Source organism: Amblyomma americanum, chromosome 3 (assembly GCF_052857255.1).
Source record: "Amblyomma americanum isolate KBUSLIRL-KWMA chromosome 3, ASM5285725v1, whole genome shotgun sequence".
Taxonomy (NCBI): Eukaryota; Metazoa; Arthropoda; class Arachnida; order Ixodida; family Ixodidae; genus Amblyomma; species Amblyomma americanum.
In genome coordinates, this window is record NC_135499.1 from 169,146,750 (window position 1) to 169,172,722 (window position 25,973).

Below are 25,973 nucleotides of genomic sequence, written 5' to 3' on the forward strand. Positions count from 1 at the left end.
GGGCCCTATTACGCCTTCGCTGACTGCTGGGGCACGTACGAGCTCGCGCGCATCTGTTTGTGCCGGTCCTGTGAGAGAAGCGCTCGATGTACCGCTACCTCGAGCTCATGGATAGCGACGGTGGGATCGGAAACGACTGGCTGGAGTGCGTGCGCTTTAGTTGCGGAGGTCGAAGCCAGCGTGCGTTCACAGGGCTCATGTTGAGTTGCTTGCGCGTTGTCCACGATGGGCAGTTGTGTGCTCCTCAGCATATTTCAGTGGGAGCTCAGTACCAGATTTACGGGTGGAGTGTTTTAAAGGTGGAATAGCCGGCCCGAAGAACGTGTATTCGCCTTATGTATTTGGGGGAGGTAAAGAGGGAAGAACAGAAAATGGAGATGGCATGTGATGACGTCACGATACAGTGCGCTGCATGAGGGGTTCAAGAGCACACGTGCAAGCACACATGTAACAGAAAGCCGTAATACGTGTCTCAGGGAGGCCTCACATGGCTGGACACTCCCGTTCTTACTGTCTGTTGCGGGTGTGATACAGCTAACACTGTAGCTTAGATCCTAGTGAGAGTAATAATGTTTTAACGAATGAGCTTTAGCGCTGAATGCCCGGTCGGGGTGTTTATTCAGCGTACTTCACTAATTGGGGAGTTGTCGACAATATGGCCCGCCGTTGCACACAAGTAGTGCGCATCTGCCGTCGACCTCAAGTGTATCTCGGTTCAGGCTAGCAGCTTTTACCTTTGCGACCTTCCTGAAAATGTGAAAACTTGGGCAGGAGAAGACGATCGCTAGCGCTGCTGTATATACGCATAATCGCAGTAAGTCACACCCCGCGAAATATCCCACACCGCGGCGCCAATGGAGTACACCCGCTTAATGCACGTGTCCGCTTATGCTGTGTCTCGCGCTGCAAGGCCGTGTGTCACTTTGCTCTATATTTCGGACACAAGCTCGAATATTCTTGCTGCCGCGCTTCGAGGCCGTGCTATAGGTTCGCCAAACGGAAGTATGAGTATTTTTCTTGTTCTAGCAAACTTGCGCTTGGGGGCGTTGCTGCTTCTCATGTCGAGTCGTCGGAAAGCTATCTGTACAAGAAGGTATTCGGGAAGGTATCCATTGTATGGATAGGCTTAGCTAAAGAGCTTTAAACGCTGTTTAATTTAGCCACTCGCCTTCCAACGTCAGAAAGCGCAAAGGGTTCTGAGTTTTGCGAATGACGAAATTAGTCCCGTTTTCTCTACGGGCGCACCTAGATTTTGTCCTTGTGGGCCTCCCCCGCCGCGGTGGCTGAGTGGTTATGGCGCTCGGCTGCTGACCCGAAAGACGCGGGCTCGATCCCGTCCGCAGCGGTCGAATTTTTATTGAGGCGATATTGTAGAGGCCCGTGTACTATGCGATGTCAGTGCACGTTAAAGAACCCTAGGGGGTCGAAATTTCCGGAGCCGTTCACTACGGCGTCCCTCATAGCCCGAGTCGCTTTGGGACGTTAAACCCCCTAAACCAAACCAAACCTTGTGGGTTTCCTGCTGGATTAAGGTCGATGTCACCGGCGTGGTTTATTCTTGATGCGTACGAATTCGTAGCGATCATTCTCTGGATGAATTGACCTTCTGGGAAAAAAAAACAATGGCACAACGGGTTGTTGTTCTTGCCGCGAACCCTGCACTCTGCACGGCTCTTCTTCGAAGCGGACATTCAAACAAGCGCGCCCGAGCTTTTGCTCACCGTGTTGGGAACCCGCAGGGCACCCAGTGTGACAGCTTTAGATTTGCCTCGTGTACTCCGTTTACGTCTGACACAGTGAAATTTTCAGTGTTGTTGACCCTACGTCCGGTTTCTTAGGTACGTAATGCCGAGTGCTAAATCGATTTCCCGGTGTACGTCCGCCTCAGTCATGGACAGATCCGCCAATTCACCGTCCGCGCCCTCGGTATAAGTTGGGCGTCGGCGCTGTTTGAAGTGTGGAGACTCGTCGGGACGCACTTCCGCAGCATCTCTAGTGTGCCGCCTGCGGGCAGAGATCGAAAGTGCGACCCGTATGCTAATGATGCTCCTCTGGGCGCACTCTCCAAAGAGGAGGCGGACGGGGCGACCGGGAAGCCGCACCGATTGCGCCGATGGAGACCGGCCTGCGTTGGGTTAAGCTCGAGTGCGGGAATCCTTGCCGCCGTGATTAGCCCGCAGGCGACTGGTATCGAGCTGTGCTCTCCGTGTCGTAGCGATTCTGTGCAGTGCCGTTGGAGCTGAAGCATTCTTTAGATAGTCCAGTGAGCGGAGGAAGCTCGTTTGAGGCGCCGCGTTACTCCGTGGTTCGCCGTGCGCAGCATTTCTGCGTCTCTTGCTTGCCCCCGCCCCCCTTTTTTTTGGTAAGCTTTATTCTGGAGTGTGAACATTTTGACAAGGGTGTGTTTGACCGGGAGGCGACTTAGAAGCGAGAGGAAAAAAAAAAACTCCGACCGAAGAACTCGTGATGGCAAACAAAAGCCGACGTTTCGGACGCGACTCGGCTTCTTCTTCAGGGATGACGAGGTGGCCACAAGGGCAGTGCCAAGATACCTCGAACTTGTCATCCTCCGAAAGAGAGCCGAGTCGACTCCGAAACGTCGGGTAGGTTTTTACAAGCATTATACGGTGTCGAATACAGCGGCTTCCAAGTTCTCGCGAGGTCGGAGACGCTGTCGCCGTGGGGCGGTCTGTACGGGTCACCCCTGTTTTAACGGGCAGCTTCAAACGATGTTGAAGAATTGGCAGCTTACTTCAGCCGCATTGTTAGGCGCTTGTGCGCGCGCTCGTAGACATGCGACGAGTTCCCGGCGCCAGTCGAGTTGTCGACTACACCCATACGAGTAGTTTTCGTTCATTTGGTCTTTTGATGAGATAGCTGGCCAATAAGCACCCGCGTGTCGGCCAACTCAGTGTCCATTTACCGTCGTCATTTATTCTCTAGCCGCACAAAACGTCTACGCACAAAACACTGTCTTCGCTTCTGAAGAAACAAAGCTCAGAGATAGGAAGTGGCATTTGAAGAAGAATAAGAAAACTTTATTAAATAGTTGGTGCTATAGGAGAGCCTATGTTCAATGTCTTAGTTCCGTTGGCGCAAAAAAAAAAAAGAAGAAAAACTGTGTGCAACTAAAAGCTGTGTGTCAAGTACGCCCCTTCAGCACGGTCTGTACGGTGTTTCGCTGAGCTAAACGCTTTCTATTTGTTTGGATTGGCAAAGCCCGGAACACGCTCAGACGTCGCTATTTACTCGAGTGAGGTATGAAGTTGGTGTTCAGTGATGAAAGTCGCCGAACAACAAACTTGATTTTGTCTATTGACGTGATGAGTGATTCATAGAGGCGCAATTATAAGCTGCACTAAAGCAGCCTTGTAAAATCAGCCGGCTGACATTCAGTTCGGGCTTAAATGCCATCGACTTCGACGACATTTCGAAATTCCGGCGCAGCGAACTCGTGGGAAGCCCGCGAGGCAGCGTGGTTCGCTTGCTTGGCTTTCGCCGTGTTGTACGAAATTAGCGGCGCGTGTGTAGAGGGATCTGCTTCGGGCCACGGATCCACGAGGGTTGCTAAGCCCCGTCTGACGCTCAGAGATCGCGAGGCTTTACTGAACCCACGTCCGGTGGGTGTTCCGGACCTTGCATGCGATTTCGCCTTGGTTCCAATGAACCGTGGATGGGGCTAGAGCCGTTGTTTTATCCGGAGTGGGCGGGTTCACCTTTGAGGCGAATTGAAGTTGCCGAATTCGGAGACTGGGAGGCTTGTCGGTTTAATAACTCGAACTCGATCGCGGCGAACTGGCAGCGAAGCTAAATCCGCGCACTCCCTGAGCGAGGGCACCGTCCGCTGAAAAACACCGCGACCTTTTCGCCTTGGTAGCGGGGACGTCATTTTAAGATCGCGCGCCGTCGCAGGGGCGGGTGGCCTAGCTTCTGGGGACGGCACCGGGGTCACTTAATTCGATCCCTGTGTGACATTTGGGCAGCAGTGCCCCTCGGGAGTCTCTTCGGCGCTGCCATTTTGCTGAGAACGTGACTTCTTTCAGTTTTCGTTCTTTTACCAAGCGGCGCCGAAAAAGACTTTCCTGCCCCCTTCCCGCTTTTTCTTCTCCTATTACCACCATTTTTTTTACGCTTTGGAAGATTAACCTACTAATCTGCTGTAACTCGCGGCGAACGATGACGATGGACGTTAAGCGAAAAAATGAATTCCGAGGACGTTAGAAAAATTTGCCCCAAGTTACTTCGACGTTACGTCACATAGCGGGCACCCTAATGCTTCTGTTGCCCATTAAGGAGCCATCCGCTCGAGGCATAGCCGCTCTATCCTCGCCGATTATACGCGGCTCGCGAATGATTTTCGCGTACATGCGTCTATGACCTTTGTGCCGAGCCGTGCTTTTTGCTGCGCGGGTGGGCGGCCGATGAGCGGTGCGCTTCCTTAAGCCGACGGAGCTCGGAGCACCGCCGCGCGGCATCACTCGCCCGTCGTCGCGACGGTCCGTCCCACCCACGCGGACGCTTGCTTCTGCCGCACAGGAGAAGGCGTTTCCACGCTCTTCTTCACTGCATGCGCGTTTCTTGGGAGACGGCACTACGGCGTGGGCATGCGCTCTGTTTTTTTTCTTTCTATTTTTGCCATGCTGCGCGCTTTTCGTGTCGGTCTTGTTTCTCCTTTGCCCCCACCGCCACCACCTGTGCCTAGGCTCCTTCGCGTCTTCGTTTATCAATGCCCGCGTGATTCACTCATAAATTTTGAACCTTGGTCGCCGCGCAACCCGAATTCATGAAAATAGCGTGCGAAGAGAGAGTATAATGAGAAAAAAAATGAAGGGGGGGGGGGTGCTCTGAGAGCGTCCGGGATTCCTGTATGGATCATATGAGAAGCCTCTCAGCAGGCGCTGCTTTTGCTTTGTGAGGCCCGACGGCGCCATGTCGCTGCGATTCCGCTTGGGCGTTTTCCTTTGATGGGCTTCGCGCTGTACCGAAAAATGGAGGAGAAGGGGGGGTATAAATTGGGCGCAGGCGCGTTGGAATCTGCGGCATGCATGTATGCATGGAGGGGCGTGCTATTGACATTTCGCGAAAGCGAACGGCCCTTCGTCATTTCTTTCGGCGGCGCGCGGTTGGGCGCCGGAACTTAGCTTTTTTTTTTTTGCGTTCAGTTCACATTTTTCCGAACGCCTTGGCTCGCGGGGTGAAAGCGATCGAGCCCGCCTACCTGAAGCTCTGCCGCTCGGCGAACGAGATTGTTGTGTAAGCACGAATGACTGCAGACGAGGCTCAGCTTACCCTCGGAAACCCGGTAGTCGTGTTCGCTTATAACATACAGTGTAGAGATGCCACGAAGCCTCCGTGGGCGGGAGTATTGAGAGAGCGTTAAATTATTGGTCGCTGAGGAACAGAGTCGAGTGAACCCTGGGGCTGCTTCCTTTATAACGATGCGAGAGGCTTCTTGTGCCGAGTGCATCGTATCGATTACACTGCCACCGCCGCGGCGTGCGTGCGTGCGTGCTCGGGTCTCGCATTTCTCTGCTGTCTTCATCAAAACGCGGCGCAGCGCGCCCGTCTTGCGAGCACCCTTCAGACAGTGCTTGGCGCAGTTCTTGTTTACGCGGCGTTGGGATCGGTTGGGCCGCGGTTCTGAATTGCGCCGTTCGTGCGATCGGCACGCGCACTTCTTTCTTTATGTTGGTTTCGGCTTCCGCTGGTACTGCATTCAGGGGCTGTCTCCCGCGCGCCTTACTTTTTTTGAAGTCAAGCGCCGGAGGACTGCACGGCAGTGCTCGTTCGTAATTTGGCTGCGTGCGCGTCTCGCTCTTGGATTGCTGCGTCGATATTTGCTCCTTAGGTGCGTGCGCAAGCCGCACTGAGTTGGTCTCCAGTCTGTTTTGCTTTGTTTTCTTTTTTTGGTTCTGTATTTTTGTTTTGTTTAGTTTATTGTTTTTGGCACTCCTATACACCTCTCGCTCCTTGGCCCACTGGCGATGCCCGGCGCTGCACAACCCGACGCGTCTTGGAAAAGGTGATCCGCGAAGTGCCGGCGTAGCAATCATCTGAGGCCATAGTTTGACAAAGTAGTGGGCGGGTCGTGATTTCGAAAAGTGCGGGCAAAGAGGGGAAGCTCTACTGACTCATGACACTTTTATTACCCATGGGCCGATTGCATGGAATGGATAACGCAACGGTTTCCTACACAAGGCAAGCGCGGTGGAGGGCAAGAGAGAGAGTCAGGCTGAAGGATGAGGTTAAGAAGTTTTCGTTGAGAAGGTGGCCGCAGCCAGCACAGGGCAGGGTCTGTTGGGGGGTCAGCGGGAGGTGCCTTCGTCCCGCAGTGGACACGGTGGTGTGCTGGTAATCATGGTAATTTACGCGGACGTTTGAAGATCTGCATCAACAGGAACCCAAGAATAGCCGCCACATTTATCGCTAAGTATATTCGGGCGTGGCGAAAGACTCCGCCTCGAGCTGAGGAGCGGACAAAACCTTGCCGTGCCCGTCGGGCGGTTGACGTGTACTTTTGCGCTCGAGTTGCTTTGTCTTCTCTGTGCTGAAGCGGTGGCGCTAGAGAATCCTTTAACCCTTTCAGCCCATTGTGTCCTCGTATGAGGACAAACGTTTTTTTGAAGACTTCTGTTGATGAATGTCACAATTATCAAAAGTGAAATCGGTATAAAAGGGTGGTCCTAGCTTTATTGACATCGGCTGGGCTTTTCATTCTTTCTTGCTTTTCGTGAAATACTTTTGCCCTGATAATAATACTTAATGTAGTACGCGATTCTTTACACGTCCTCATATGAGAATGCCTGGGCGTGGTGGTTAGCGTATCGCGCAAGTGAAACTAGCAAATATCTGTTCTTAAAACTGCTTAGATCTCTTATTTTAAGCAGGAAAATTTCACCTCACACCTCTTTCTATATGAAAAAATGTCTTGTGCGGGTTTGCTGAAGTAGAAGTTGCAGAATGAAAGGAATTAGTCGTGTTGTAAAGATGGAGTGAAGGAAGACGAAAATTCACTGGTAGAAGTTGTAAAAGAAGTAAACGTCGATGATGACAATGAAAACATTGCAATTGGAACGATAATTGGTGGTCACTCCCCCTATTACGGGAGTCCGTGGCATCTTAATTGCGGCCGCTCTGGCCACTTCACACTGCTCCGGCTAAACTTTAGGGTCTGAGCTGGACAGCATTTCTTCCCGCAGCTCAATCATCTGCGTTTTTATTCTTTCTATTTCTGTGTTGCTTTGACAGGCCCATGCCACGTGGTATAGGTCCACCTCTACGCCACAGTGTCTGCATTGTGGCTGATAGTCTTCTGGCTAGGTTTGGTGAAGTTTTTTGGTCTTGAGCCTGTGTTTGTATTGTTCTCAGTGTTGTTTCCTGTTCCTTGTGTACTTGTTCGTCTGGGGGAGCGTGCTAATTCGTAGTCCTTCCCTAAAACAGGATTATCCTGTGCGGAGGTAGCGACGCAGCCAATAAATGAGGCCCTTGCATGCATGAGCGTTGTTTGCCTCACCGTGTCTGTAAGCCCATTTAGACCAGTCTGGTGAGAGGCGCATTTCTGTGTTTTGGACATGCAGTGGTACGTCACGGCGAGCACCTTTCGCTCTGTGCCTCTCCTTGCCGCTTTTCCGTGATGGCGTATCTTTTAACGACACGGAGCGCGGCATTTTTCTCCATCGCCCTTTTTTCCTTGTTTTTGGGCGCATGCGCGGAAGAGGGGCCTTGCGTCCCGAAGCCACGTAGCCTCTTGCCCCGCCTTATTTTTCCGATTCCACCTCCGTTGTTGCCGGCGGCAACGGCATGTCCGCATCCAGCACGCATTTCGTGCTTGCTTTTCCCCTGCCCGAGAACTTCCCGGTAGCTGCCTTTTCCTGGTCGCTTTGTCTCCCTGTCGCCCGGTGACGCTCTCCCTCGCACAACACGCGCAGATGTCGCGTTATCTGCGGGGTCGCGTCGCTCTTCTCACACACCTTCACGCTCGGCTCGCCCAAACGGGATAGGCTGGCTAAAGCGCGAGCGATTCAGCCAGAGGTCGGGGGGTGAGGGCAGGGTTGGGGAAAGAGGGGGGGAGAGGCAGTTCGATCTCTCACCCTCTCTCACCCTCGATCTCTCACCCGCGCCCGTTGCTTTTCCTCCGATGCCTCCGGGGTATAAGCGCGTGGTCGATTTGGTGGGTCAATAGATGTCACCACCACCACCGCCTCGCGGGCTCGCCCCGTTCTCCCGGCGCGATAAGCCGACCCCTTCCGGCCCCGATGCTCGCGTTGCCCTCCTCCCATCCGTTTCCGTCACACGGTGGCTGTAGCGCGGTCTGGTAGAGGTCGTTGTTGCTTTTCCCGCCAGTGGACGTCCGCACATAGCGGTGGCACCAGTGGTGGTCGCGATGATGACGGCGACGATGCCCCTGCTGCCCTCACGCCGGGAGCTGGAAGATCTGATTGGTCGAAGAAATTTGGGGGCTAAGGTTTGCCTGGCGGAAGAAAGGGGAAACGAAAAGTCAAATTAACTGATCGAGCGGGGGCCTCCGAGCGTTAGCTGGTGGAATATTCCGGGCGAACGCGCTTTGCCTTGAAGGGCGAAAATTCATTATGCGTTTCATGACGGGGCGCTCCTAATGAGATACTCGGCACCTTTGTTGGAGCGGCTCCAGGTTGCTTTGGGGGCTTACACCAACAATACGAAGCGTGCGGGCCGGTCATTAGCGCCCGCTGGAGAGAGGCGAAGCGCAGTGGCGGAGCGTGCGCTGGCATTGTTCGCCTTGTTTGCTTCAGCACGTGTCGGAGCCGAGAGGTTTCTCTTGCTCCCCTGTTGTCGGACGCGAGAATGTGGGGTGTCACGTTGATAATTACCCGAGAAAAGAAGAAAGGAAGAGCGAAGCATTGAAGTGAAAAAAAAATTTGCTGTGACTGGCAAGAACGAAAAGATGTTGGGAAGAAAAACTTCAGTTCTGACTAAAAGGCTGGAGCGAAGTTCTGGCATGTTGTACAGCGCAGTGGGTGTTATCGTTTTGAATGGCTGGATGTGCCTCGTGTTCACGATCGGAATAAAAAGCTGGAAAATATTAAAAAAGGAAGTAAAGCTGCACTCTGTGAAGCGGGCGGTGGGCTTTGGAGCTTGGGAAAGTAATTCTGAGCACCTTTTTTTTTTAAGCGTAAAAGGACTGTTTGTTTTCCTATAGGTTTTTGGAAAGCTGCGAGAACTACAGGGAAGAGGGCTACATGGTCTCCAGCGGGTGTAGTTTAGACACCGGGAGCTCCACGTGCATGCTTTAGTGTTTGTTTTTGTGTTGCATGAAGAGAGGAACAAAATGAAGACGTAACAGAAGACACCCACACGCACACACACACACACGCACGAACACACACGCACACACACACACACACACACACACACACACACACACACACACACACACACACACACACACACACACACACACACACACACACACACACACACACACACACACGCACGCACACGCACGCACGCACACACACACACACACACACACACACACACACACACACACACACACACACACACACACACACACACACACACACACACACACACACACACACACACACACACACACACACACACACACACACACACACACACACACACACACACACACACACACACACACACACACACACACACACACACAGAGAGAGAGAGAGAGAGAGAGAGACAGAGAGAGAGAGAGAGAGACGGCTGGTGAGGGCCGGAGACGCCCACAAAACATGCGGCGGCCGACGTAAAAGAACAGTGAATGGGAAGAGGAATGCCGGGATAACTACTGCATGCACCCGAAAGAAAACAGCAGGGAGGGTTAAGGGAACTGTTGGGCCGCGTTCACGCCGGGGCCCGTGTGAAGAGGGGCTGCATCCGTTCAAGGGAGCAGCTTCTGGCGGCGGGCCCACGGCCGCATGCATTCGCTCGCTCTTGTCGCCAGAGCAAAAAAAAAAGAATAAATAAATAATGCGCGCGGTCTGAGTGCGGCCTGCAGCTGCACGTGCTTGAGCCGCGGGAAGTGGTAGCGAGCCGTGGCTGCGGAGCACACCTCGGGAGAATTTGGAGCCGAGCCCAGGACGTGACGCGCAAGGCCGCGGATCGGGGAGATGCGCGGGCCTGCATACTGAAAGAGTGTGGCAGGCCGGAAGGAGGGTGTCGAAGACGAGGGGAAAGAGCTTGTATACCTCAGCAGTTGCCTTGCTCCTGCAGAGGCGGATGCGACGCGGGACGTGTGCTGGCTGCGTGTTTACAGTGCAGGAGGCTCTGACTTGACTTGTCCGCATGCACGCAGGCTTGACGCACGCACTCAGATACACATGTATATTTCATGTGAGCACCATAAGATGTCGAACAAAATTGTGATTTTTGGTTAATGTGCTCGATGAAAAGGTTCCAGGGCCGAGGATACCGATCGGCTGTGCGGGAAAATGTTGCCGAGTCCTGACTTTACTGTCATTGCGTGATCTGAGTAGAGGTAAAACGCTACGCTGATCTTCTACAAAGCCTTACTTCTCAGTGAGGCTGCACTGCCGCTCCCCCCTCTCTCTCTCTCCGTTTTTTTTCTTCCTGGCTTTTGAGGGAACGAAATTGCGCAGTCGCTGTCTCACTTCTCGGTGGACACCACAACCGCGCCGTGAGGGAAGGCATGGAGGTGAGAGTGAAAAAGGAAAGAGTGAAAGAGGTGCTGTAGTGGAGGGCAGATTTTGCGGCGAGGAGGAAAACAGCACCGGACTCGGCTCGCGCAGCGCAGTTCCTGCTTTCTTGTATGCGCCGGCGGCCGGCGGGTGCGTACCATGCGCATGGTGTGCAGGAAACGCATCTTACGCGTGGTCTTTGCGCAACGAAGTGCCTGCAAAGCGTTTTGTGTCGGAATATCGCCATGAATCGAGATTGGGCCACTGAGTTGTCGTTAACAAATATCGGAAGTGGAAAAAATGATCTGCGGAGCCATGCGAACTGCATCGGCAGGCGCGGCGGGTGTGCGGGTGCAAGCTGTTTCAATGGCACCGCATTTTATCGGACGAAGACTAGCGGCGCCTTTGGAACGCGATAATTTACCGAAAGGATTTCGCCCTCGGCTGCGTATGCTCTGATCACTTTGTGGTGGAGAACGGACGTTCACAAACTCTATGTATGCATGCTTATAAACAGGGCCATGGATGGAAGCTACTATGGACAGAAAAAGTTTGCAGGGTGCAGGGGGAGGGGGGACGGAAAAAATCATTTTGACGCAGTTACGTAAGCCAATCGTTAATGTATATGAAGGCTTGAATGGTCAAGTACGCTCCAGTCTCTGGTAACAGTTCCACGCGCGTCGCAAGACTGTGCTATAATATTTTTTTTCTTCCGAGAGCACGCATCCAGTAAACGCTTGGTGCCGACAGTACCTGTGCATGCGTCTGGGCTAAAAAGAGCCCATTCCTTGGAACACGCGAATTTACCCGCGCCAGGTGCGGTAGAAAGTAACTGTGCTCAGGGTCAATGTTCGCTCACCTCAAAATGCGCAGGAGACGTATCGTGAAAACTCTACGTCATAGCTCGTCGCATATATTGGAGCAGTAAACAGTGTACGTACGCTGGGCGTAGTCAACAAGTGAAGTGCGGCTCAACATCCAGCAGTCCGAACTGTTACTCTAGTCCGTCTCTGGAGCATAGTCACGTGCAGTGGAGAGGTATTGAAAGCTGCCCCTCATCGCTTGCTCGATTGCAGTCTTAGCCAGTGCTACACCACCGCTGCTGTGCACCACTTATGCTACACATAAGTCGTAGTTGAATATTGCTCAATATGTCAGCCATCGACAGGACGGCGGAAGAACCTCCGGCGCTCCATTATTCGCAGAAGTTCCGGACATTTTTTTGGCCGAACGACTCCATTGCTGCATGAAAGGCTGTTTCTGTCACTCAAGAATTTTTAAAAGGCAAAAAAAAGTGTTGAGCTCTGAAATGTCAATTAGTGCCACCTGGTTGGGAGGTATGCCTGTTCCGCGAATGCAGTCGCGCATGGCAGCATGTCGTTCGTTACCTGCGTAGACACTAGATGGCGTCACCTTTGCAATAGCCCTGTTTACATGCACCCGATAGGACCGGGTAGAGTCAGCGTCGGGCTCGCCGCTGACTCGCCCCGATTGGTGTGTACATGAACTCTGTTCAAACGCGTAAGTATCGCAGCGGCGCCTAGCGTCGAGGTTTGCAGTTATTGTGCAAGCTTCCGGTTCCTGTTTTTTGGCCCGCGGGTTCCCTCGTGTTCGCAATGGCCGTGCCGTCTGGTGTTTTGATCATAATGCTCACTCTCCATCAGTTTTATTTCATAACCCTTTTGATGTCATGGATAAGCGTTCATAATGTGTTGCTCTCTGCCGCGGTGGTTCATTACCGGGCTCTTTGCCCTGCCACGTGCAGTGGTAGCCGAGATTGGCCATTTCGGCCTGCAGGACTTTAAACACCTCTTGATTGCGCTGCCGTCTGCTATCCAGCGCTTCGCTCACTTTTTTTTCATTAATTTGTGCCAGAAAACATTCCACTTCCCGGTCGGTCCAAGAAGCTCTGCTGGAAATAGCGCGGGGACTGACAGCGGCTGCCATTTTGGTCGATTGATCACATGACCGAACTCTTTCCCAGAGTTCCCTTTTACCCGACTCCCTGACCCGACTGCGTTTACATGGTTTTTGGAAAGGCGGTCAGGCGAGTTAACCTACCCCTGCAGGCGAGCTAACTCGACTCGCTGTGCCGCTTATTTTACTCAACCCGACAGCGTTTACATAAACTCGACAACTGGCTTTTTACCTGACAAGAAAACTCGACTCGACTCTATCGAGTTCATGTAGACAGGGCTAATGTGGGCTCCCTGGGCATCACCGTGTTGCTGACTGGGCTGCTGGCACCTGGCACTATAGTGCTGTGGGAGCGGTAGCAGAACCGGTTCGTAGCTGCTCAGAGAGGAGGCGTTTCGACACCTCTTTCGCCCGATGGAAACGCCCATAGAACAGCGTGCCCGCGCACCGCTTGCTTGGATTTTCTGTCGTCGCTGCCCCGTCGTGAGGATCCGTGAGCACTACCGCTATCAACGCGTTACGATCCCCGGGGTGTTCTTGTGAGCTTCAGAATGCGCAGGAGCATTGCGGTCGAAGTAACGCTGTTACCTCAGTAGAAAAAAATAGATAGAACCAAGACAATGCAACCGCGTTTGTGTCCTCGAAGCTTCGAGTGCATGTCGTGACGGTATCCCAGCGAATCACAAATGCCGAAGCCAGTCCACGTCCCCAGAGGGCGCTGGGCGTGGTCCGTCGAATCAGGCCAAAGTGGAGAGTGGCGCTAAATAATGCCGTCATTTGTCTACGTACGGGAACCTGTCTCGTTTTTCACCTTTTTTCTTCACACGCGCACAGAGAACTAAAATTCGTAGCAAACCCTTTGTTCATTGGTCTCCCTCTTGTTTTTAATGGTTGTGTTCGCTGTGGTTGGTATGGTTTTTTATTTCTTCCTGTCTCACCCCCCCCCCCTTTTTTTTTATTGCGTGCCTTAGTAGCGGACATAGATTCGCTTCCACCCTCGACCTTATTTTTACCATCCAGCTGAGTGCGCATTAAGTAGACCGAAAGGGAAAAGAGCTGGTGACGATTAAACATCCGCATCATTTTTGTTGGTTGTTGCTTTTCTCATTTTGGTAACATTTGATCATTGATTTAGGCTAAATGATGTCGTGGTTCATATTTCCGCCGGAAGAAGCCGTCGAGAGCGAATATCAACAGCGCCATTACTCTACCTTGTTGACATTCTTGTTGGTATTGTCCGTTTCGTGCTTCATTTGTCCACGGTTTTACACTACACCCGCCATCTTCTGTCGCTGGAGTGGATGATGTCGCGTTATTCTCTTAATTCACATTCCGTTAGAAGTCGTATGATAGAGTGCAGGGGCCGTTCTTTTCATGAGTTTTCGTGAGGTTCTGCCTCTGTGCTATACGTACTGTGCTCGTACCCAGTGCTGAATATTTCTGGATTACAGAGGCAGCTTCCCACTTTATCCATTCAACGCTCTGTACTGCCAAGGGTGCTGCTTAATCTTTGATTCGCGCCTCATAGCAAACCCGGTGGACTAGGGCTCTTGAACGGGGTGGCTACTCGTGTCGAGGGATGTACCACGAGCGTCGAATGAAACGCGAAAGGCTAACTGAAGCGCGTACACAAAAACACAAAAATGTGAGATGCTAGGCAGGAAATAGAGGTGGGTTACATTAGGAGTTCCAAAGAGCGGGCTTGGCGCTGTCGAAGTGAAAATCAACAGCTGTTGCATTTAGTCTCTTTCAGAAAAGGTATTCATGCTTTCTTGTTGGCGTGTCGATTGTCTTAATCGCATTTCACTTGATGCTAACTGCACAGCCTTTGTCATAAGTTCAAGGGGTCCGCTTCTAGGCTTTATAGTGGAGCCCCTGTGGCATCCGTTGATGTCCTGGTGGTCGGGGAGGTAGGGATGAGAGTTCATGTCACCTTCAAGAGACTTGAAACGCTGGGAATCTATAACGAGCCACATAGCGTGGCTTAGCTTGAAACTTCTAGTTTTTTTTGTTTTAAACTCACGACGTAGGGCGGACAGTCATGAACAAGAGTTTACAGTATGTAGGTTGGCGAAAAAAAAACAAAGATTTGTACTGGCTAGCGAGGTAGTACATAAATAATCCTCTGTGTGTAGCCGTCCTGAGCACTATTTTCAGGGGAAGCTGGACCCAACCCCGCCCACTTGTTGGACCCTTTTCAACCGCCACGTTTGTTCGGGAGTAGCGTTTCACTTGACTCGTCTCTGTCCCGTTTTTGTTAGTTTCTTCCTGTTCCTTCGTCAGTTATGGCAATCAAAACGCACGGCTGGCCGGCCCTGCATAGTAGAGTCGAATAGAGCAAAAGTTATTCTCTCGTTCTTCAATTCTGCCTGCACAGCTGCGGCGTGCCACTCGTGTCGCCTCTGTAGAGCAGCAGTTGCCGGCGGCCGCGATGTCGCGCCGGCACGTGATTGAGGACACCGGCCGCATGAAATGTTATAGGATGCATGTCACACGTCATACCCCCCACGTCGTACCTCACATGTCAGACACGTCAAACGTGGGGCAGAGCAGCAGACCAGTCCGGCCGGTGTGCTGTCGCGTGTCTCCGACGTGCGCTGCAGATGAGAGGCGCGAACCGGGTTCTTTCGATGCGCGAAAAGAACGGCCAAGAAGCTGCTGCCGCTTACCGTGCAGGAGCAACGTGCGAAGCCGTTCAAGCCCCGCTTGTCTCCGCCATCGGTTGTGTTCCAATACTTTCGTTTGTCCCGCCCTTGTCCGTCTCGTGTTTAAACGCGCCGGCATTTGAAGACGAAACGCAGTAATCGGTTGCGATGTCTCCTAGTATGCAGCGGACACCTGGCTGTCACGTGGATTTCTTCTGATGCATTGTCGCCTCAGTATACTCTGGTCGGTTGGGCCCTGCACTGAGGTAGAGAAGTAGGGAGCAAGCTTTCGTAGTAGATGAAAAATTATGCACAAACAGGCTTAAGTCTAGAGAATGTCGGAAGCTTAGCTTCAGAATCGAGCACCGAAATGAACGTTTCTGGAGGTCGAAATATCGACAGTACTGACGAGGAAACTGCTAGCCGTAACCGTTGTTCGACAGGTGGGAAGTCTGAGATCTTGCCGTGACGGCATGCATGGTCTGGCGTAGCGTCAAAAGCGCATTTTCTTTTTTTATGGGCCGATCTTCATTAGCGTTCGAGGCTGTTAATGAGTCGAAGTACAGCGCTTGTGGACCTTGACGCATTGTTCACCGCGAACCGCGCCTAAAACTATATTTGCTTGCGGCGTACCGAAACTTTTTGAGATTACGGAGTCGTGTGATCCGTCCGAGTTCATACAGGCGACCACAGAGATTCGTGTCCGGCAGTTGGCGCCGAATGGTTTTTGTAATTACCTCCGAGGTGACTTGGATCTGCACCCTCTTAATCGGTTCTGTTACATCCTTGTTCTGGCGTTCATCGACGCATGGGATAATCAGAAGGCCTCTCCCTTCTTCATAACGTGATCCTCCAAAGGATCTTGCGCTTGTACGTTGCAGTTACGAAGTGTTCCTGGCTGTTACGTTGCAGTAAAAAATTTAAGTGGGTATGACAGAAGGCGTGCGTCTTTATGTTTTGTGTGATTACGCAAGCTTTCTAGTTGTGTTTATAGCCCCTAAACGCAATCGGTTTAATTTGTCAAAACTTTTAAACTAAACGGAACAGTTTAGGCATCATATGTTTGGCATTGGCAGTAACGGCACTTATATGGATGTTCGGTGTAATGTCGAGTGCTCTCAGACATGCCTCACTGGGTGGAAGGAATTATAGGCCATGAGCTTAAAGCTGACTATTGTACCTCAGTCGGGCTGTCATGCTTATAGTGGATAGTATGTATGATTTGCGCATTTTGGGCGACAAATTATCCTCTACGCGTTATTGAGCACCACGATTGAAATTAGGTTCCAGAGCGATATTCGGAGCGGCTTTATTCAGTTCGTATGGGTTGCTGTAAAATTCGTATTAGTAAAGGCTTTTTTTTTTCGCGTTGATCCTGGAACTTTTGAAGACACGTGCATTTTGCATCTAGGAGCAGCTTTGTTGTTTGAAGCAACTATAGCGGCGCTGAGCTTTTGCTTTTTCGTTATTTCGCCCCGTGATTTTATTTATTTATTGTTGTTATTGTTATGCTTGCGCTTCGCTTATTCGGCGCTCATTCAGGGCTGGGTTTGAGCGTGATTGCGAGAGAGCGAAGCGCGTCGCTGACCCGAGCGCCCTCGCCCTCACGCGCATCGTGGCAGCGCGGAGGCCCATTGGGAGGCAAACATCCTGCCATCACCGCTGACCCGCTGAAGGGAACAGACGCGGGTCAGCGGCTCCCCCGTCGACGCAGGGCGGCTTTTCTGCGCGTTATCCTCGACGTAAAAGGCAGTGAAGGGAGGCTCGCCGCTGGCTATGCACGGGCCGTCCTGCCGTGCCCGTCGGTCACCCGTGGGATGACCGTCCGCGCGTCGCTCGGGGCTTTTTCCTCCCACGTAGGCAAGACCTTTTACCGCTGAGCGAGGCACTCCTCCGATCCCGACGCACGGCGAAGAAGAGAGGAGGAGGCGGCTCGCACGCCACCATCGGTGCGCGTGCGAGCTCGTCCGCGCCCTTGTGTGTAGCACTCTCTTTTCCGTCCCACCCTGCCGCCGTCGGTGTGCCGTGCCTGCCATCTCCTTGGGTCATCAGGCGAAGGCAGCGCGCCGGGCTGATCCATCTCGGGGGATTTGGCGGGCCTCCCGCGTTGTCCCGACATGTTTATCATCGGGGACCTCTCTCTTCTCCGACGCGGCGTGCTCTTAGCTTACCATGCTGCTGCTGCTGCTCTGGAAGGGAGGGCACCGTCTCTGCCGCCGAGTCTTATGCGTGCGCTTGTGTGTATGCAGTGCACACTTTGCGTGCTAGGCCTTTTATAGCGAGGGATTGAGAAGGGACTAAGGGGAAGGGGGGGGGGGGGGATGCGCGGCTTATACCTGCTGGCTAAGGCAGCAGCAGTTTTGAGCCGGATATGAACGCTGTGTTCGAGTTTGCCGAGGGGATTGAGAAGGTATATAGAGAAGAGAGAAGGAGGAGGAGAGGGAGAGTGCAAGAGAGTCGCGCGTGTGACATAGGAAAATTTGCTCTGTTATCGCAGTCACTACGTAGATGAGCATAATACTGGGCGCTTCGATAGTAGCAACACGTCGGCGGTGGAATAACAGGTGTTGGTGGAAGCGTCTCGGATCGGCAGTGGGTTTGTTTGCCCCGTTGCTTGCTCAAGAAAAGCCAAAAATTAATGCAGTAAATGGAACAGGTGGTGAGGCAGCTTGCATCTTGTACATCTTGTTCTCAAACTTTCTTCTCTAGCGTTGTTCGGGCATATTTTGACCGGTACTGTCCGAACGAAGGATCGCTCCTGTAGCTGAATCGCGTTCTCAAAGTATAACACGGTAATTTGAGGTAGCAGCTTGCAAACGGCGCCTTTCAAGCACAAAGAGAGAGACGAAAAAAAAGATCATGCATCACCAGAAGGTTTGTGGCGTTTGTAACAGAATTTCTTCAGTTTCACGAGCGTTTGGTGGCCCAAATCCTTTACATTTCAAGGTATCAATGACACGCGAAGGTTTGCACCGCTGAAAAAGTTATTCTCGTTAGCGTTTCCATTTTGTAGTCAGAAAATTCGCAGATCGACTTATGCACAGCTTGCCTGAAACTGGCTTATGAATTTGATATTTTGTGCCCAGAAGAAAAAGGCGCACTTTTACACTATTCACTTTCACCTGAAGTGTATACTCGCCTCAGCTGCTATTTACGTTAAATTCAAACACTTTATCTTCAGAAAATGCCTGGTGTAACGTTTTCTTAATTTGCGCATGCGCCCTGTAGCGAAGCAGGACCTCATCGTTGTAGTTTACTGCTTTCGTTTTGAATAAGTGTTTTTTAAAAGCACGAATGTGAAAACAAAAAGAAATAAAAAAATCCGCGGTATGTTCATCTATCCTTTCTTCCTATCGCTCCCCTTTTTCTTTCTTCTTCTCTGTTTTCTCCCGGCCTTTCATCCCCGCCAGCTGCTGCTCACTTGCTTCAGGTTTTGATGGTAGATGCAGCGGCTAGAAACACCTTTTCCTTACATCGTTATTTTATTAATCAAGAATCTATAATAATAATAATGTTCGCGCTGAAAACCCTCTCTGCGCCTGTCTTCTGTCACGATATTATTCCGTGCACTTCGACTGTGAGAGTGCGACGTTCGTGATCGCGCCGATCGTGACCATCTTGCCTGTGCACTTGTACGGATCGAGCTGAATATTTGGACGCGAGTATTTCAGAAAACAGTCGCGCTAGCATAATTTTACCAAATGGAATTGTATAGGAATACAACTGTCTCTTAGTTTCCAATATAAGCATGCCTTCTTTCTGCGGTTAATTCGATGCCTGACGGTGACAGTTATCTCATTTTGTGTCCCCGTGACCGTATAAGTAATGTGCACAGGTGGATTTAACATGCTGTTCAGCGCCTATATTTAAGAAATATGTACAGCTTAGTTTTGATCACCCTGTGTAGTTTCCATCATGCATTTAATTTTATTGTTTGAAACAAAATAACGCAACTCTTCATTGTTGCTCTAGAATTATCAGATACTAAAGCTGTCTCAAGGAAATTATCAAGAAAATCGACGATGTTTGCGTGTTTAAAAAAAAATGAGAACCAGTGTTGGCCGTTTTTTTTTTTGCAATTTTTGAACCTTGGGTCATTTCAACGGGCAGTTGGAAATGAATTTAAATTACCCGTTTAGAAGTCCGAATTTTTCTTGACGGTAATAGAAAGGATCGCGGAATACGGAGGCAGCGTTTTAGCGTGATGTTATTATTGCACATTGTCTCATCACTGTCTTGAAGAAGTGCCGCCTTTTTGTATCGCATAACCGAGCAAAATCTGCGATTTTCTTGTTGCGAAATATCAAGTGCCGAAAAAGGTTTCTTGCATTGCTTCAAAGAAAAACTCTTCTTATAATTACAGAAATGTTATTCAGCTTCTACAAGATTTTTTGTTTTGTTCTGCTTAGCTCGATCCAAACTAGCAATTTGGAAAAAATCGCAAAAGCGACGTTTTGCGTCCCATATGCGACTTTTCCGCAAGATAACTACAGCGTTCCTTGCAAAACTATGGTTTTTTTCGTTTGTGTCGGCACATTTTCCCATCACATATAAAAGCTTAATTGAAAACAGAAAAAAAATTGGCGGCGGTTTAGCTCTGGTTAAACCTGGAGTGACGCGATGGCTACAGCTGGCCGAGTGGAACTTGGTCACGTGACCAACCACATGACCAACCACGTGATCAGCCACGGCGCCGCGCCTCCGGCAGCTGCTCCGCACCACGTGACCAACCATGCTGAAGGCTCGATATGCTACCGTAATGTAGCTATCGCTACAAAACAGCATAGCGCCTCGATTTCCGTCCTTGTCTGAATGCATCCTAATAATAATAGATTTTTGCATGCCAAAGCTGTGAGAGCGGCTGTAAGGCACGGCGCGCTGTGGATACTTTCTAACTCATGTCGACGCCTTGGGCCATTTAACGTGCACTTATGTCTCAGTGCATGATAATTCTTTATTACCGTCTCGTTTCCGTTGAAATGCGCCTGCCACATCCTGCTTTGAACCCGTGACATTTTGCTGATTGTCGTAACCATTGCTGTTTGCCATTGCGGTTGATCTTTTCGTGATATCTCTCTACTGCTACAAAATGTGTGCCGTATTAGTCTAATACGTGCATTGGAGCCCACCGGCGCGTTCTAGGTTCAGACTCGCAAGTTTAGTCTTAACTAAAACCATCGTTGTAGGGCAGCACACGACAAGGACACACACCGCCGCGTGTGTGTCGGTCTGTGTCCTTGTCGTGTGTTGCACTACAACGATGGTTTTAGGTCAGAACCAACAAGCCCGAGCTTCTACCATAGTCTCAACGCCGCCAATTACTGATCCCACCTTCTATTTTAGTTTTTCTTCCGCTTTCTGCATCTGTTTCTTTTTTTGCGCTTCTCGTACGAATTTCTGTTGGTTTTTTTGTCCACCTGTGAGCCAGTAGTGAGCGGACCCTGTTTCTTTTTTGGTCCATCGCAGAAGTACCGGTACCCAGAAGAAGTCGACCTTCCGCCGACGTCGTCCCGGCTCAAGGACGTGGACGGTCTGGGCACCAGTGTCGACCACTACTCTTCCAGCGCCGTCGAATCGCCCAGGAAGGTGAGCGCCCCAACACAACTGTCCCTTTTTTTCCCCCCCTTTCAGCTTCCGACTCGATCGCGTTTTCTTAGGACGGAGCGTACGGAGGCTTTTGCACGGCTGCAAAGTTTTCCGATATCGCGAAACTCGACGATTGGTCGGAAATGTCATGTGACCTTGTGAGGTCATCATAACGTACCATGATGGGTCATCCTGATTGTCGGGGAGAGGTCCCGTGACCCTGGGACACCGTCACAATCTGCAACGATTGGTCGAGAGAGGTCACCCGACCTCGTCACGTCATCACAACCTGCCCAGCGGGTGATATACGCAAATGTCGACACTGTCACAGCACAGCTGATACCTGCTACTGCAGCTAACGGTCCGAATATGGTGACTGATGAGTCGACAATTACAAAACAAATAGTCGCAAAAACACAGAGAAGTTGACACGGAAGCTGCGAAAAATGTGAAATTTAATGCTATCGCATTCCACTCATAAGGGGACCATGGCGTTTAAAAAACGTGTGTGTGTGTGTGGTGGGGGGGGGGGGGGGGTCAGTAGTCGCAATGGGGGTCCTGCAGTTCGTAGGCGCGCATTTCGTCGTTGCGGCAACAGCAACAAGTTTCGACTCGCTGACTTATCGACGCGGTACGGCTTCTAAGTGCTCTGCGATCTCCTGAACGCTTTAAAGTTTTTCTAGTATCGCGCTAAACCTTGCCTTGTTTTCGGTGCGCCAAATGCGTGCAATATGCGTCACATCCGGTGGCGGGAGTTGGGAGGCAAAGTAGACGCCGAAAAGTGTGAAAAAGGAATAACGGCGCATTTTTGTTTCCTTCCGAAGGAAGCCCATTCCCGTCAGCTCTTGCAGGAGGAAGGAGGTGGTATGTCTTCTTCTCTATCGAAGAAGGCGGCATTACGGGTATTGTGCGGTTTATACGGGAGAAAAGTAGAAAAAGTAACAAGTTGTTAAAAAAACGAGGCAGAACTTGCTGTATATGTACTGCAGCTGGCAGTATCCCATCAGTTGGCCTTTTGAAGTGTTTCACCAGATCGTTTAGACGAATGAAGCTGAGAACCTCAGTCGTTGAGCGCTGTTTAATCACAAACATTTCGCGCAGTTGCGTCTGACGCAGGCTTAACAGATTGCACGCGGCAGCGGAGTCTTTTCTCTTCGCACAGGCATTGTGCGGAGAGCACCTTTCTTTCAGTTATAGCTGCGCAAGAAGTGACGCCAGGGTCGGTCGCGAGAAAGAGGGATGCTTGCTTAAGTTAAAAGAATTCGAGGCTCGCTCTCCGGTTGTTCTGCACCGCCAGCGACTTTGATTAATTAATGCAAGCGAGGTGAACTCGGTCTGCTGACGGAAGCATTCAGCGCGCACACGCGTCTTGAACGGCAGTTGTTTTTCGCACTGAAGTCTCGAGTTTTCTGTAAAAATTCAAATTTACCCTCGAGATTGGAGGCTGATGCGCGCGTTCTGGTTGGGGGAATCGGTTTAGAAATTCTTTTTTTTTTGTTCCTTCAAACGAAATCTCTTCTCTCCGAAAGAGCTCTTCCCGCAAAGTTATTTCTCCTGACGCACGTTGATATATAAATGCTGTCAGTCGGATGCAAGCTTGGTTTGCGCCCTCATTAGAGAGATTAAGCGTGGCGCGATGCGCCGCCGCTACTTTGGAGACTTATGCGCGCATGCGCAGATAGCCCCGAAGGGCGCACGCCTGCCACTGGGCGGGAGCAGGCGGGTGTCAGTGTAGCGGATCGCGCAACCTTAAATCTCTCTATTCAGACAGTGAACCGATAAGGAGTTAGATACATCAGCTCATTTTAAGTTCACGTTTTTTCTGCAATAAATAAATAAATAAATAAATAAATAAATAAATAAATAAATAAACAGTGAGCCTCCACTGATTCGCCCTGTGGAGCGAATGCATCATGGCGCGCATTTAGCGAAGATTGAGGATCCCATTCGGTTTTTTCGTTTTTCTTTTTTTTTTTTCATTACTGTAACCGGAAAAGGGATTCAGAAACTTCGAAAGCACTGGAAATTTCCATCCTGGTAAAGAAATGAGTACGACAGGAAAGAAAAACATAAAGGAAGGGAAACGAGATGGCGTGCTAGCGGCGACCTGGCCAGTGTGAAAACGTATGACAGCAGGGAGTACGCTGTCGCACTAATTGTGACTATAAACAGTGACAAAGCGGCAGAATAGACCGCAGTTACTCCTCGCAAAAAAATTATTTGCGTCAGATAGTGCGAATAAGGTAGCCGTATCTGAAACATGAGAATTACTTTAATACCAATGTATGAATTCCAGTTTGCAAATGTATGTACCACTATTATAATTCTGGCACCGAAAAACAATCCTCACTACTACTTTAATGGAGAAGGGCCTAATTGTTTTAAGCACTTCCAGAACGTCCTCATCGCTGCAGTACCAGCGTTTGGTTCCAAAGTTTGAATCAGGAGCCGTTTTCCTCTGTCGAAAATGGAAACCACAAGAGGTACGGAAACAGGTCCCCGGATCAACACCAAGCGGTTCGAGTTCAATCTCTTGTCGGCGCCCCAGCCCGAGCCCACCACTCTTTGAATAAATGATTCACCTGTTGGGGGGGGGGGGGGGGGGGGGGGGGGGGGGTTAACCTCCACATTCGTTTGGAGAGCGTGGGAGCGACACATCCCAGGACTCTTAATTCCACGGCTAATGGAGTGTGGCCCTCTCGGTAGTATTTAACGAACTTCGGAGATGGCTTGTGAGGTCAAAGAGAAGCAAAGCTTGGTTCTCGCCGAGTCTTAATTTGGGTTTCACTTGTCTTTTCGGAGCATGAGTTCCTTGTTAACTGCGAGCTGGTCACGTGCAATACTTTTCATGCGTAAAAGTCGAGCAAAGCATGCCAGCCCTCTGTTTCGTGTTGCTTGCAGTGTATTATGTGCCGCGCGTTTGTTGTATTCGCACGCCGCCGCGGACAAATTTCGTTTGAGGGCTGCCCTCCCTATTTGTTTGAGGTGGTAGCCTGATAGCCCGCGCAAGTGTGCGCCGGGCCTCCGACGTGCGCTTACACGCAGCGGCCGTAACTGTCTCCTTTGAATGATTATTCCGTGGGTGCTGTTTTCGTAGCATTGCGGGGAGATGCTCAGAGCTGGGAAGTGAGCATAATGAGAGAGAGGAGGTGTTTGTGTTCCTCAGGGTATTGGTCGAGGCGTCGGTGAATCGCCGTAATTGCTTTTTCCGTCGTTTTCTCTCTCTCTTTTGCTCCACCGTTGTCTGACTCGGCCGTTGATCACTTTCCTTCTTTCAGTCCCACCTTCCTCTCTTCTCTCACGGAGCGATTGAGGTGCCGCTCAGAAGTGAGAGAGTTACTGCGCGTTTCATTTCCTCGAGACCAATCTTCATTTTCGATTGGTTTCAATAGAGCACTCGGGCCGTGCTTCGCGAGCATTGGGACCCTGCGCGCGTGAGCTGCCTGGCGCCATCTGGGAGAACTGCGGCGAGACAGACCGCATTTCAAGCCGCACGGGACCCGACCGGTGGCGTCGCTGTATGGCATGGCCTTTGCATGGCCACAAGGTTTCTAAGCAGCTTTCTGGCTGTTCGGGGAAAACAGGTAGTTGCCTCAAACGTGCGTTGTGCTTTCAAAACAGCGAAGAATGTATCGGAGCGAAACTGAAAAAAAAAAAAACAGGTTGAAATAGCATAATTTAAAGAAAAGCTTGATCACTCTACGTCGGAGACGTTTATGGCATGTATTGCTTGATTTAGGGAATTAAAATGCACGCGCTTTACTTCTGCAGCCTACGTTGCAAAATATTTAGCACGTAAAAGTAGAAAACAAACAGTAGTACTTTTCGGCAATTAAAAGGTGTGCACTTTACTATTCAAAGATAATTACAAATTTTGAAAACGTTGAGGATACTTGCTAATTACGCAGATTTCGAAGGATTCGTGAAGAGGCAACAAGGAATCATTATGCTGTAAGTAGATATAATTGAGAATGCAATGGAGCACTGGCGGAGAAGGGCGAGGGGTCCTTTCGCGGAGAAACCGAGTTGGGGAGCCCACATGAACTCAGTGGACGAGGAGCGCCGCGTCTCGGTGCTCAGCGGAGGCTCAGGACGGGGTTTGCGCGAATGCGCCGTGGGCTGGCGCTGCTGTAGAATCCGCTGTAGGGTGCCCTTGGCCGCTGCCTCCCATTTGGAGCGGAAGTCTGAATCTTACTTCTTAAGCTGCGATAATTACAGTCATAGACGGCTACAATGGAGAGGAGCAACCACACGGGGAGCGTAAAGAAGAGCGTGCTGGACAAAAAGCATTTTTTTTAAAAATGGGATGTCGTGTGTATGTGGGGATGAGGAGCGAGAAAGGGGTGGGCGGCGGGGGGTTCCGGGTTTACGGCCGAAAGCGAGCGGGCCGTTCTAAAATTCGCCTTCCAGACTATGGCGCATAAATTCCAGCTATGCCGCCTTCCTCCGCCTGAAAAGTAAGATGGGTCCCACCCTATCTTATGGCGCCTTTTCGCTTCGCCCGATGTTTCTAGCAAAGAATTTTTGGCCACATCAGGGAAACGTGCCGATTCCGGACGCATGCGGCAAGTTCATTGTGCCGGAATTTACATGTGTTGTTGATAAGAAATTCATTTCAAGATTGTTTAATTTGGGAGGATGCAGTCTCTCTGAGGACATTTATTCGGCCGCTATCTTATGACCTCAAACGTGTCATAAGATTGTCGTGCAAATAAAAAGGTATAATTTTTTTTTGATGGAACCAGACTCGTTACCGTTTGAACGGGCAGTTCCGATTTTAAAGCGGCTCACGAAATTGCGTAAACCATGGTGAAACACGAATCTGCTGTGGAATAGGCATTGAGTGAAATAAATTCACCCATTTATTCCTTTGCACGTCCCGCCGTGCAATTGAGGTTTCAGTATCGCGTTTCAGGTTGTTTCTGCTTTCGAACTCCACTCGGAACTGCTGAAGCGTTTCATTTCTTTGCTGGGGTCGAATAACCCGGTGTTTTGCGCTTTGCACTTTTTTGCGTTGCGGAAAAGTGTGCGTGTTTTTGCAATAGATTTAGCGACATATTATTTAGCACAACAGCGGATTGGAACGCTGTGACTGTGCCGGATCAGTGTAGCGACATGACCGAGAGCGAGGTGCTGATTATTATTTAAGGGGAGGGGGGGGGGGGGGGGGGGG

The 25,973-nt window shown here is 50.8% G+C and overlaps 1 protein-coding gene across 13 annotated transcripts in view; it reads left to right on the forward strand.

Moving 5' to 3' along the window:
* Window positions 1-25,973, forward strand: part of dlg1 (MAGUK family member discs large 1) — a 540,041-nt gene that overhangs the window by 75,354 nt on the left and 438,714 nt on the right. For all 13 annotated transcript variants that reach the window (XM_077658735.1, XM_077658726.1, XM_077658727.1 and 10 more), the window contains one exon: window positions 20,681-20,800. In XM_077658735.1, the coding sequence (XP_077514861.1) occupies window positions 20,681-20,800 (120 nt within the window). The remainder of the gene's footprint in view (window positions 1-20,680; window positions 20,801-25,973) is intronic.